Here is a 14,473-nt window from a genome sequence, read left to right on the forward strand (position 1 = left end):
TTCTGGCTTGGAAAACAAGTAGATAATTGCATGCTGAGTGATTGCAAAAAAAAAAAAAGAAACTGAGTAGTTTCAAATTTGAGTGGTTTGGTAGTTTTCACTAGTTTATAGCTTGTTTTTTGATGCAAATCAATCCATAAATGTGTTTCATCTTAGTGAAAGCATGTGTTACAAAACAATTGTATGGAAGTATAACTTAGTACGGTGACTTTTTGCACAGTTTTTTTTCTGGTGAGCTTGTTTGATCTCAATCCATTTTGTCTAGTAACTTGCATTAGCAAGAATTTGAAAAAGTGTGTTAGTTAAAATAGCTCTTCTTAATAATTTTTTTGTTGGTGAATAGTTTGGGGCTACAGATTTTAGTCTGTTTAACATTTTGCTAAACTATTATTCTCTCATGTGATGTTTCTTTTCCCTATGTGATTAGGATACGAAGCAAGAATGGAAAGCAGAGCGTACCGTTATCCACAGCAACTGTATCAATGGTTCACAGTGTCCCAGAACTGAAGGTTAGCTCTGAGGTAGGTACCATCATGCTTTCTTTGTTCATACCTTTCACAGTAGCTCCACAGTTGAGAAACTTAATTGCAGGAGGTGTGTACTTGATACAGGAAATTTGGTGTCCCTTTGAAGAAGAATTTGGGGTTGAACATTAGTGGCCCCAGGGTTTTGTGAGTTTATCTTATTGTAGATTGATTTTTCTCATGGTTCATACTGGTGTTTCTTGGAGCTATATACTGCAAAGATGTCAGTTTGACAGCAGCCTGTAAACTTAGCCTGTAAACTTAGCAGACAAACATTTTTGTCACCAAGAGTGAACAGTTAGTGAGAAGTTCCATTAGCTGACATCTGTTCAAAGCTTGCAATGTCTCTGAAACCTAGCTTTAACCTTCACCTTGAAATTGACCCACTAGATATAGTGAAGCTAGTTCTCTGCAACTTACCTGGATGGTAAAATTATTTCATTAGTTTTCAAATACTATAAGCATTCTGAATCCGTTAATAGTTAAAACATTCATCTGAGTTATCAAAATATGCTTGTTTATTCCTCAGTTTGTGATGGGGGAAGGAGCATGTTTATTTTGAAGATGAACATTCTGTTTATCTTCTTTACTTTATCAACCTGGCCTCTTTTTTATGTTACTACTTGATTTTTTTTTTTCTGGTAATTCATCAAAGAACTCCAGTGAGGGAAACTGAAGATGTAAGCAGCTAGAGGTGTCCCCATGATAGAGGAGTGTTTCAAAGGGCAGTTTGCCCTTGATCCTTGCTGCTTTGTAGTGCTCTAACTTTACTTTTAAGTTCAGCTGTCTTGAGGGTAACACTGCAACTTGCTATCAGAAGTCTATCAGGTGAACACAGAGCTTCATGTGGTACTTGGAAAGTTTGTAAATATATGCAGGAGGAGTAAATATTGACTGGATTATGAGTTGTATGAGGACTATGGATCATATGGATTATGAGGTCTTAATGCTAGTGCCTGTGTGACACTGCATAACCTTAGCTTTTTATGTCTGAAGGCATACATTCTGTAATTTGAAGTTCACAGGTATCATTTTGGTTACCAGGAATGTCAGCTTTATACTTAGTGTGGGGTTTTCAGACATATTGTACTTAATTGTGCAAAATTGCTGGACATAGCAGTGAAAAGTTCTCACACCTACTGATGAGTTTTGTTTTGTGTTCAAAGTGACTGCTATTTCATATCAGGACTGTGGGCCTTAAATCAATGGTTACTTATTTATTGTCGCAGACATCTTTTTGTGAAAATCTTTTCTTAGGGTTTTTTCCCTTCTGAGGAGCTGAGGCCTCAGAAACAAGATGTAAACAATGGTTATCTGCTGCTGTAGAATGCATCAGGTGTGTCTGTGATTGGGCCATCTTGAATGTTTGCAATTAATGGCCAACCACAGACCAGATAACTTAGACTCTCTGTCCAAGCCACAAACCTTTGTTATTCATTCCATTCTATTCTTAGCTAGCCTTCTGAGGAAACCTTTCCTTCTGTTCTTTTTAGTTAGTTATAATCTAATATATATATATATCTCATAAAATAATAAATCAAGCCTTCTGAATATGGAGTCAACATTCTCATCTCTCCCCTCATCCAAGAACCTCTGTGAACGCTGTCACAATTTGTTACATTTGAATGTTTTGAGTTTTTGAATTTTAGGAGGTAATAGTGTCACAAAGATCTGAGAGTAGACTTTGAGAGCATTTTTTTTCTATTAAAAAAATTGTTCCCCAGCTGCCATTCCTACAGTTATGTTGAGGCATCATTTCTTGTGCAGTTAGTTTGTAGCAGAAGGGCTTTTCAGGTGTGCACAAAAGGTGATAAACCCAATGTATTTCTATGAACCTAAGCTTAGCAGTAAATATTTCTGTTACAGCAAGCTGAGCAGCTGGGAAGAGAAGATCAACAGCGACTACATCGAAATAGAAAACTGGTGCTCATGGTAGATTTGGACCAGACATTGATCCACACTACAGAACAGCACTGCCAGCAAATGTCCAATAAGGTAGCTGGGGTTACCTTTCAATCCAATATGACAACAGAAGTGTTTCTAACAATGTTTAAATGATGGTTCTTTAACAGAACATTCTGTGGTTAGGTAAAATTGTAGTTGAAGAATAAAAGAAAATGAGAAGCAAGTCTTCTGTAATATGTTCCTTTTTCTCTACATTTAAATGGACATTTTTCTTTCTTCCATTCATGCTTTCCTGCACTTTTCCTTTATAATAATTTTGAGAGATGTTTCAGGTAGCTAATTTTAATCTCTGCTTTCCTTCCTCTGCAATTCACAAGCTGAGTACTCAGTAATGTGGCTACCAAGTCTGAGGCAGATACAGTGAATTACTGTTCAAAGTCCCTTTTTGAGCAATCCTGTGTGTTCCTTTGTCTGTCATTCCATGCGTATGTGTGGGGATTTTTTTTAAATCTTTTTTGGGGGAGTAAGGAGGAGGGGAGAGGTTGTGTTTAATTTCTTCACGAAACACTTGTTATTGAACTGACAAGGGATATTGGCTTGTAACATTTCTAATTTGGAAGCTCTAAAACAAGAAACACGTTGAAATGTGTACAGTGTCTGGAAAAAGAGGATACAAATTCAAATATCAATAGCATAAAGAACTGTGATTGCTTAGTTCTTTTCTTTCCTCTTGCCATTCTTGCATGTAGCCATTCTGTCCAGTAGGCTAAGCATATGTTCACAATTGCTAGGAAAAAGCAAGCTAGAAATGTGCATTGCAATTAAGAGGAAAGGAAACCATGAGTATTCAACTTAAGGATTAAAAAATCTTGTGTGTCTGAAAGGCTACGCCTCTATCAGTATAAATTCATGGTTTGGAGAAAAATTTTTTTTTAATATTGTGAGGTTTTTAACTGGCATCAATCTGTAAACTTCCTTCCTGGTTTGCTCTCTGTTGCTATGTTTCCATAGGCAGACTTTGCTGGATGAAGAAAATACTTTCTCTGAGCTCAATGCAGATTGAAATGAGTCTGTCAGAAGTTCACTGTGAGGTATTGATTGTAGTGAGATCCTGAACTTCTGTGAAATGAGCACATTGAGAAGTTTCTCAGATTGGTTTGCCATAAGTGAAGATTTGAATGAAAGACCTGCATCATAAATTTTTCAACAATACAGTTTCTTGCATTTGAAAGCATTATTGTTGGACTGCCTTGCACAGAGCAAAAACATGCTTTGGGTTTTATTTATCTACATAATCTTCTGACCAAAACCCCCTTTGATCTAGTAAGACCAAATAAAGTTGAAGTGAGGGAAGAGGGTAGCTCTGGAATGCTGACATTTTTGTTTGCTATTTTGATAATATTCAACATGGTTTTTCTTCTAGGGAATATTTCATTTCCAGTTAGGGCGAGGTGAGCCTATGTTGCACACACGTTTGCGTCCTCATTGTAAGGAATTCCTGGAAAAAATTGCCAAGCTCTATGAATTACATGTTTTTACTTTTGGCAGCAGACTGTATGCACATACAATTGCTGGTGAGTAGTATATTTCATTTCATAATATTTACCTACCCTGACTTCATACTCATATAACTACTTTTCTTTATGCAGTTGTTTTCAAGTATTTGTTCTTCGTTTTGTGCAAAGCCACCTCCTAAATAGTCCTGTGGCTAGAATTCTTAGCTACTTTGCAAGGCAGTGCCTGTATGGCCTGTAATTTTAGAAAGAATCCTTTTTTTTCCCCCATCAGATCTGCTTTGTTTCACTGATGGTTAGAGAATCAGATTGTTAACTAGTGCCTTCTTATTAAGTAAGAAATTATGTTGATGGACCCTAACAATGATCTGCAACTTCACTTGTCTTACAAATCTAATATAACTGTTCTGTAAAAATCAGCATTGTGACATCATCTCATCCTGTGAGGAATGCCACCCCTGTATGGTTTCCTTTCACCAAAGGAAGTTCTGCTGCTATAAATCTGTTTACAGCAGTTCTCTTTATGTCCTGGAGCTGAGATACACTTAATGAAAAACAGAAATCTAGCAATATTTTCGCATCTTTTTCTCAAGAACTTAAAATCTCCAAGTGAAAACTTATATTTGAAGTATAACAGTGGTACTCTATTGTGTGGGTCACTGGTTCTGGCTGAAATTTTTTCTTGTTTCTGAGAAGCATAAAAGAAACTTGCCCTAGTTATGCAAGTGTGTGGGTCTCAATCATGTTTAGAGGGACACCATGAGTTTAAACTATCAAGATGGGGTAAAAGCCACTTTTAGTCTTCTCTGTCAGCATTTTCTCCTCAAACTTCCCTTTATCAAGTCTGCTGGTCTAAGATAATATAATTAACAATATTTTAGGTTATAACTGTGTCAAACTATCCATACTGCTGTTCCATGTCTCCTAGCTTTTTTTTAAGTTGTCTTTCACATTTGCTTTTTTTTTGTGTCATATTGCCAGGAGTGTTTTGAGCAACAATGTCTCAGTAATCTCACTTCTTGGCAAGAAAGGATGATTCCAAAATAGAGAGCTAGTTAGCTCTAAAACACTTCAGAAAAAAAATACATAATCAGACAATTCTTTATGCATGTTAAATGCCATAGAAGAGGCTTTTAATGACAATTATAAGAGACTTCTGAATGGCAACATACAATATTTCTGTGGTCAAAATGTGTTCTTTATTTGTGGTCACCAGCTAATACTCATTGAAAGGTTTGAGGTATGTCCTGTCTTGCCAATACAAGTGAATGTTTCTATGTTGCTCAGTCTTTGACCATAGTTTGAAAAATCTTCCTAAAGCTTTGTCAGTCTTGCTGTTGGATTAAGTGTTGATGCATGAACAATTCTGTGCCTTTCTGTCCTTAGAATGCATTTTTATTTTCTGTGGCAAAAGAGAATAGTTTTCTTCTCACTAAGTTTAAATACAAGTGAAGGGACAGTCTTCCTCACTTGGATCTGTGTGCCACGATCTAGCCTAAGGTCAGAAGCTGTATAGCAAGTGGCCTGCAGAGTCAGGGAGGAGTTGCAGAGGTAGTTAAATCAGGATGTCTGAGCGCTTTCCCTGTCTTTCTCTCAATGTGTGATTTGGTCCACTGCCCGTTTTAGTCTCTGAGCCCCAGTGTGGATTGCCTGTGCTGCCATAGGCTGACACTTACTGCTGTCATCATGCTCAGGCTACCCCGTTTATTCCATAGAGGGAGTAGCCACCAAAGTAGGGTACTGCTGCCTCCTGTCACCGACAGACTTGTGGGTTTCTGCCTGAAGCTGTTGAACCTCATCAGAAGCATTCAAACTGCAAGTGGGTTGTTTGTGCAGTGGTGGTGATCATTTCAGCTGAAGTCTGTGGACAAGCACTGGGTACAGGCCTTGGTCCCCCGTGCAGCCAAGATGCAGTTCTGGAGGAATACATGGCTGATACATATAGAGAACACTTGATGGCAGTATTGGTAAAATGGTTTCTCACAGAGCTGTCATTTTGATACTTTGTTATCCCTGTGTTACATAAAGAAAGTACTTGTAATAAAATCCTGGGGATCTTTTTCATAAGAAAAAGGTGGTTTGCTTAAGTCCTCTGTAGACATCTTATATATCTTTGTGAATCCTGAACTCTGAGCTGCTCCTTTCATGTCCTAGAAGGCTTTTGAAAAGAGATGACATCTTGTCAGTCCTTTTCTCTCATCTCAGCTGATTCATGCTAGCTGTTAAGTGGGATTAGCTGATATTTGTAAACACCATTTATATCTCCTGAAATAATTTATATTAAACCCTTTTTTAGTTTGACATGTTTACAAAGTGATATCTGGTAGTATGTTTATGAAGATGAGCTTTGGATTTTATTATCTAGAGCTCCCTAGAGTATTTCTCTACTAAATAATTATTTTGAGTAATTGTTACTTAATTTCTTCTCTCTATAAGAGAAGTTTGGTATATTTAAAACAGATGTCAGCTTAAAAGCTAGTTATAAAATGTCACAGAGTTTTAAGTTCAGAAGCCATTAAGTAACAATAAAGCAATGTGAAATCACTCCAGATTTACAAGGAAATTTAGGAAGTAGGACCAAGTTGAGGGCATTCATATGTATGGTTTGTTACAGCAAGTATATTACAGGATGTATACAGTGTGTATGTATAACCACCAGTGTCTGAAATTGTCCCAGCTTTTGAAAGATTGGGTCAACAGTTCTTTCCAGGTTGTAAAGTAGAATCTCAGCTTGAACTAAAGGTAACCTAATTCTTCAGAAATTCACTTTTAGTTTTATAAATAAAAGGACTTATTCAAATTCATGTTGGTACCAACTGTTACATAACTTCTCCTGGGAACTGCTATTTAACTCAGTCTAAGATTTGAGACATCCCCAATATGAGTTAGTTTTCAACATTGTATCTTCTGATGGTTTTAACTTAGTTTTACTTATTTACGAATTTTATTTTTTAAGAGAGTCTGTATAAGAGCAGGCAATACGATTTGGTAAGTCTGTGTGCAAAGAGCCAGTCTGAGATGGGAAACAAACAGCTGGGGCAATAGTCTCTGCTAGGTGAGTCTACTGGATAGTCCTTCCTAATGTGGTGAAGGGTAATTATAGTGTCTTCAGTTTGTTCAAGAAACTTGGGGGCATACCTAGCACTGTGTCTAATTTATGAGACTAAATGGAAGCTCAGTTTGTCCCAGTCTCTCTTGGTCCCTGTCTCAACCCATGAACCCTTCATTATATTTTCTCTCCCCTGTCCAGCTGCAGAGGAGAGTGAGAGAGTGGCTTTGGTGGGTGCAGGTGTGTTGAAGAAAACAAATGATGAAATTAGTGAAAAGTTACCTGCCCTTTCTCTGAGATGTGAAAACATCAAATTGTTTATGTTGATGTATTTGACTAGGTAACATCTAAAAGAAACCAGTTTGGCCTGGAAAGAACTTTTTAGAAAGAGACCAGTGCTGTTTTCTGTGTTGTTACTCAGGTAGCTTAATCTTGGACTCTCCTAAGGTGGGCTTGTATCTTTGCAGATGGATCTTTGATGAGCTCTATCCTCAGTGTATTTTTAGTTTAGTGGTAAAGTATCACTGTGAAGCTTAAGGAATGCTACCTTATCTCTAATCTCTGGCAGCCAGGCTTTCTGCATTTGGATTTTTTTAGTTCAACTTCATTTTTCTTACAGTTTTAACTCGGCAGCATTGCGGCTGAGGGCCTCACTGAAGTCTTGCCATGTAATCAGTGCACTTCTGTCTAATTCAGTGTAGAAAGTTCCTGTGTATTCAGACAATTAGAAGAGAGTTTTGTTGGGGAGAACAGCAACTTGTGTGACAGCTTTTGTAGTTTGTGAAAGTATATGTGTGTACAGCAATAAATCTTTGTAGCTAATTCTCTCAATTCATTATGCCTAGGTACTGCAAGGGTCTCACTACAGGGGATGATTCTACGAGTTTGCAGCAATTCTTAAGCATAGTCGGGTGAGTTAAGGTTGAACCTCTGTCCTTAACTCAGAATTTTCTTGCTTTTATGGGTTTTAAGTTATTCCAATTACACATCAATATTAATTACATGCAGGATCAACTTTTAGAAGTGATGACTGATTTTTAGGGGTTTTTTAGACTTTGTTTTTGAAGTCCCAACTTAAGGTACTCTTGGGAGCTAGACTGTCAAAAGGAGTTGAAGATGTGTTCTGTGCAAATCTGAGCTCCTTGAAAGAAAATTAAAGTTGGTCCATAGAGCAACTATGTAGTCATTTTGAATTCTGTTTCTGGTTATACTATGGCCATCATTTAAAGTAAAAGACAGTAAAACTTGAAAAGATGGTTCCCAAGTAAGTATTGACTGCTTTGTATTATTCATAAAAATGAGAAGTTGGTACTAGTTTCAGTACGAATTCAGTAAAACAAAAAATACAGGTTAGCATGTAATATGCCAGTTTCTTTCTAAGCAATTATGTGGCTGTGATCTGCTCATGAAGGTGAACTTCATTACTGCAGACTAGATTCAGAAGCATGTGCATGTGTGTTTGTACACCCAAGTCATCATTTTCCTAAATAATAGCACTTTATCTTGCTTGAAGATCAGTTAGCACAGCTTCTGTTTTGGTTTTGGGTTTTTTTTTAATTTGTTCATTTGTTTGTTTTAAAGAGTGCAGTCAGAAAAGTTACTAAAACTGGGCCTAAATATTTCTAGAAATTCCAGGATATACTAATTATGTGAAAATGTATTGAAGTAGTTGTTAGAGGTACAACTTAAAACCTACAAATGCAAGAGCTCTGGCTGGAACTGTCTCTTAACTTCCTACTGTGCTTAAATATTGCCGCACATTGCCGACTCTTGTGAGACTTGTCTGCAGTCCCTAGGCATAATGAGCTAAGGAAAGCATTTAGCTTTAAAGAACCAGCTATAGAGAGATAAATGTAAGTTGCAAAAATTGTGTGTCTATCACCTGCTCTATCTCTTTCAGCCATATTTATTTGGCTGTCACAAATTCAGTAATTCAGTTTTGTTGCCATGTTGAAAGAAAATTAGGTGGAATTTTTAAAATTCTCACTGAATTAGCTACAAATACTTGATCCACTGTACTTTCTCCCATCTGATCTCATGTCTCAAAATTGTCTGTTAAACTGTTGTTGCTTAAATTAAAATAGCAGAAGTATATAAAATATAAGCAAGGAACAAACATCTTGAACATTAACTTTTTAATTTCTTTTTCCAAAAGGATTTTTGGACCCTGAAAAGAAGCTTTTTTCCCATCGGATATTGTCAAGGGATGAATGTATTGATCCGTTTTCTAAAACTGGGAACCTTAGGTATGTATGTGGATCTTAGGCGTTATACAAAACTTTGCAATGAACAGAGAAGGTATGCTAAATAAAATAAAATAAAAATTACTCCCTCTGCATTTAATATGTTCATATCCTTCTTTGTCTGCCTCTTAAATATCAACACCATCTCAGTAAAACTGAGGTGTTGGGCATTGCAGCATTTCCTCTAATTAATGGGTTCTGTGGTAGCAGAACAGTAATTGTGATGCCATGGCATCATGTTTTCACTTACACTTCTTATTCTTGCAATAACAACCATATTTCCACTTTGTCTTGTGATCTTATTATAATGACTTATGTTGTGGGTTTTTTAATTAAACCAAAATTCTCAGTTGGAGTTTAATTCATAATTCAGTATCTAGTATTCTGGTTTTCAAATGTGCTAAAAGCACCTTCTGTTCCTAGTGTTTCTTGAAATTAGGTCATCTAGAGCCTTGAATTCATATTCTAGTCTAAATTCACATTCTGATCTTTTTCAGTGTGTTCTTTCTTTTTTCAGAGTATAAAGCCAAGATTTTTTTCTAAGACAGATTTGTTTAATGCAATTTTATGAAATACTAAAAGTTATTGCCTCTCCACACCTGACTGTAGCAAATGAGAAGCTTTTTTTCTTTTCTTGATGCTTTTTGTATGCATCTTAAGTACTCTACCTTTTCTTCCTCCTAGGTGATGGGTGATATTAGTAATTCTGTTTCCTTTATCTTGGCTTGAATGAATCTAGTCTTTGAAAACTCTTCTTGTGTCTTTTTACCTATCTGTATAGGTAGTGTATTGACCTTGTGAAAGTTGACTTTGGGCTATTGGTTGACAAAAACCAAAGAAATCCAGACTGAAATGTTGCGATGGTTTGTTCTTACAGATGTTTCTTGTTTTCTGCTTTTAGCCTTTGGAGCACAGATTTTAAAAGAGCTGTTTCCCTTTTATCCACTAACTTTAATTTGTTCAAAGCTTGTGTTTTGAATTCCATAATTTTAATATTGCTGGCTTTTTGTAAGTTTCTTTTGTAAGTTCCATGTTCTGCAGACATGCTCATAATAAACCAGGACATCCATAGAAATTTATTTCGTTGCTATGTAAATTTCTAAAACTGGCATAATTTATCAATTATTTTGTCTCTTAGAGATCTCTTTCCTTGTGGAGATTCCATGGTTTGCATCATTGATGATAGAGAGGATGTTTGGAAGTTTGCACCCAATTTGATAACTGTGAAGAAATATGTATACTTTCAGGGGATAGGAGATATTAATGCACCTCCTGGATCAAGAGAAATGCAAATGAAGAAGAAAGGTAATTAGGTTGTTTTTAAACTATGTCCACATTTCAAGCATGATAGATGTAAGTCACTGAGATGGTCTTAGTAATACTGCAGTTGTGCTCAGATGGGCAATCCCAGACTGCTGAAGTTGACAGTACAGATGTGAGTAGCTTGGTAAAACTGGACTATTCTTACTGAGAGCATTTCTTCTGGCGTCCACCAGAGCAGAAGTGAAGCAGAAGTGTTGTGGCTGAGAGCTGATTTGTCAATACACCAAACTCTTCAAGAATGTGTAGGGGGACACGCTTTCTCCCTCGCACCCCCATGTAAAACGTGCTGACTTTTTCTTCTCTATAGGTTTCACCTCTTCAGTCCCCTTCCTTGCCCTTGGGACTTGGAGGAATAGGCAATAAACTCTGGCCTCAACACACTGCTGAAAATGAATGTTGAAATCTGCTTGCCTCCCAATCTAAATCGTGCTAATAAAATTAGTGTGAATTTTTAGCACCTAGTGAACATAGTGTTCTGGCATTTGACACAAGAATCCTGTGTTCAACAGGCTCAGCAGTGTAATACACATAATGGATTTAGAAAGTACACATTACACATTAATTGGTCATTATTTAAGGGCAAAATGTATTTGAAACAAAATGTCATAAGAAAGAATTGTCAGACTTTTTCCAGTTTAGCCAAGGGTTTGGTTTTTTTTAATTTAATACTTGGGACATTGCTCTCTTTCCCTTGTTGATAGAGTGTCCAAGACAACAGTAGAAATAGTATGATCAACCTGAACCGGGTTGCTGTGATGTGAGTCCTCTACACTTGACTCCTGTCCTTACTTGCAGGGCAGGAACATGCACACAAAAGGGAGACAAAATCGCCTGATTTCACACAGTGTTCCCAGTGAACATTTGTGTGCAACAATTTGGAAGTCTGCAGTTTCTTTAATTCTTTCTCTGCTTCTGCAGACATCTGTGGACACATCCTAAAAATATTCTTCTGCTTTTGACTCTATTACCCTTTTACTTGCATTCCATCAGTCTTACATTAAGCTTGAATGGCATCTTTGTGTTGCTAAAATACATATGTCTTTTCAAGGGCTAAAGTTCAGTTATTTTGTTATGAAAATTAGGTAATATGAAACACATGGCTGTTTATTTATAAAGTTCTTATAATGTAGTACTGGATTAGGACTTTGAAATAAATTCTGCCCATCTGCCCCCAATCTGGTTATTTTCATTGCTCAAAGTTGTTATTGTAGAATTTACAAGATAAATCCTTTAATGCTTGCAGAGTTAACAAATAATTACTTATGACCTGTGATTTAAAGGAAAAAATCTGCTTATCTAACTTCTTTACAAAGGTAATGTTTATGTTTGAGAGTCCTCTCTAGTAGTCATTAACACCTAGAGAATTTTAACAACTTAGAAAAGTCTAGTGATCACTTCCAAGCATAATTAAATCTAAGTCCATATGTAAACTCTGTGTTTAAGGTCAATGAAACTTAAATTTTCTTTAATCTGAAAATAAGAAAAAAAGGGAAAATATGTTTTCTTTCTTGCCTATGTCTTAGCAAACCACTCTGCAAAACCTGAGGCATTGGATTCTGCAGCAATTTCAGCAAAAGATGTTGAAGAAATAAAGAATGTTATATGTGTAGAAGAGCACAGTAATGGTCTCAAGAAAACTGCAAAGGACACTTGCGCTGCAAATGGGAGTACTTCTGTAAGCAGTGAAACACCTGATGGGGATGTGAACTCTCATAATAAAGTTAATGCCCAGGACTCCTTAAATTATAGCACTGGTCACAAAATGGACAGTGAGGTCACTGATGATTTGGCAAATACAAAAGAATCTCAGATTTTTTCAGAACAAGTTGATACAACACTTATAGAGAAGCAGCAAACCCAAGAGAAGATAACAAATGACTTGGACTTTGAACTCTCTAGTGACAGTGAAAGTGACGACGGATTGGATACCAAAAAGTCATCCACTTCTGTATCAGATAGTGAGAATGAGGAAAAGAGAAGTTGGAAGAAGTCCAAACAACCTCTGCAGGATGAAAATTTGCGGCAAGAGGGTTGCACTGATGTGAATGAGAAAAAGGATGGTCTGGTGAACCATTCTGGGGAAACACAGTCTTTACCTAGTGAAATTATCCAGGACAAAATTGATCATGAAACGCAAGAGGAGAGTGAACAGGAAAGCCTTTGTGATTTAGGAAATGGGTCTGGAGACAAGAAAGAAGCTGAAACAGAATCTCAGATTAGTGAACAGTCTGGAATTACAATGGGTGAGTCCTTAGACCAGAGCATGGAGGAAGAAGAGGAGGAAGATGATACAGATGATGATGACCATTTGATATACCTTGAGGAGATCCTTGTGCGAGTTCACACTGATTATTACACAAAGTATGATAAATATCTGAAAAAAGAGATTGAGGAAATTCCAGACATCAGAAAAATAGTACCAGAACTGAAAAGTAAAGTCTTGGCAGACGTAACCATCATATTTAGTGGACTTTACCCGACAAACTTCCCTATTGAAAAGACACGGGAACACTATCATGCCACAGCACTTGGAGCTAAAATTGTGAAGAATCTCGTACTTAGTGCTGATGATCCTGATAAAGCAACACATCTCATTGCAGCAAGGACAGGTAGGTTATTGAGCAGCTTTTAGTCTGTTAGAGTTCATGTCTTGAGCTCTTTTGAATAATCTACAGACTTTATTGTAACTGAGATTAGAATCAAAATGAAAGATTCTTCCTAAAACAATTTAGCAGCCTTTTTAAAAGGCTCTTTCTCTTTTTTTTTTGCTCAAATGTGACTTAATTGTTACAAGTATGAGCCACTAAATACCCTCTGATGCAATGTGTCATGTCTCAGTTTTTTGTTAAGAATTGGTGATACTAATAGTCCAAGACTCAGAGTTGTTGACTGGAAACCCTTAATATTTGTGTCAAAGAAATGTTTATGATCATCTTGCTACAAAGGTGCTCTCTTTCTCAGTTTCTCAAATTCACCTCTCATGGTTCAATTTCACTTGGTATGGAATTCAAATAAATTATTTTAAGAGACTGCTAATACCCTGTCACTGCACTGTGCTTATTATTTTGTCAAAGGAAATGTAAGAGTTTAGCATAGCTTTTAGGTCGTCTTTGACAAAGCTGCCTGGTTTTTTATAGCTGTAATGGATAGCAATGTACCGTTGGTAGCTGCCATAGAGGAGCTACCAGTCAGCAGCTCTAGCTGCTGGTTTGTTTTTTGGGGTTTTTTTTGTGCTCTAGCAGACTGAGGGTGCAGCCTGAGCAGGGTGCAGCCTGAGTCTTGGTTCCCTCATTGCTGGCCTTTTGAAATTACATGGAATCTAAATATCTGATAGTCAAATTCATAAAATCCAAAAGTAAAACTGCATGTTTTAAATCATCTAAAATTTACAGGTACTTTTGGACACATCTAGACATCATAAGCAAAGAAATACATTATCTGCCACCTATTGGATTTTTTTTTTACTGCTATTCATGTGGGGTTTTAGTACACTAGAAGCAGCTTGGTTTCATTGGCTTGTATTTTCAAAATCTGTATGTCAAGAGGCATTTAAGTAGTAAACACATATGGTAGATGGAGATAGAGGCTTTAGTAGTAAAAACAACCTAAAACTCAGGAGATGGAATTAGATGCATTGAGATTAGCTGGGATTCTTTCTGGGTTGTGAAGATGTGATAGTTGCAACACTGAATGTGAAGGTTTGAAATCAATGGATGCATCAGTTTGGGACTCCATTGTTTTGCTACTGTTGCTGAACAGCTGTTTTAAAACTTCATAAATAGGAGCAATTATTTCAGCAAGGAATTATGCAAGTTGGTCATACTTAATTGAAGACATAATAGCCATCAGTATAAGAGATGATTTTCGAATTTCAAATCTTAAAATGTTTCATTTCAAAAATCGCTTTGTTTATCT

The 14,473-nt window shown here is 36.6% G+C and overlaps 1 protein-coding gene across 1 annotated transcript in view; it reads left to right on the top strand.

Annotated features, from left to right (window-relative positions):
• The window catches only part of CTDP1 (CTD phosphatase subunit 1), a 96,356-nt gene that overhangs the window by 15,854 nt on the left and 66,029 nt on the right, over positions 1 to 14,473 (top strand). The window contains exons 3-8 of the mRNA XM_054284824.1: positions 428 to 521; positions 2,391 to 2,519; positions 3,853 to 4,003; positions 9,148 to 9,238; positions 10,374 to 10,540; positions 12,082 to 13,167. Coding sequence (XP_054140799.1) covers positions 428 to 521; positions 2,391 to 2,519; positions 3,853 to 4,003; positions 9,148 to 9,238; positions 10,374 to 10,540; positions 12,082 to 13,167 — 1,718 coding nt within the window. The remainder of the gene's footprint in view (positions 1 to 427; positions 522 to 2,390; positions 2,520 to 3,852; positions 4,004 to 9,147; positions 9,239 to 10,373; positions 10,541 to 12,081; positions 13,168 to 14,473) is intronic.

This window comes from Melozone crissalis, unplaced genomic scaffold (assembly GCF_028551555.1).
Source record: "Melozone crissalis strain CALT ecotype California unplaced genomic scaffold, PUWL_Pcris_2 ptg000042l_1, whole genome shotgun sequence".
Lineage (NCBI taxonomy): Eukaryota > Metazoa > Chordata > Aves > Passeriformes > Passerellidae > Melozone > Melozone crissalis.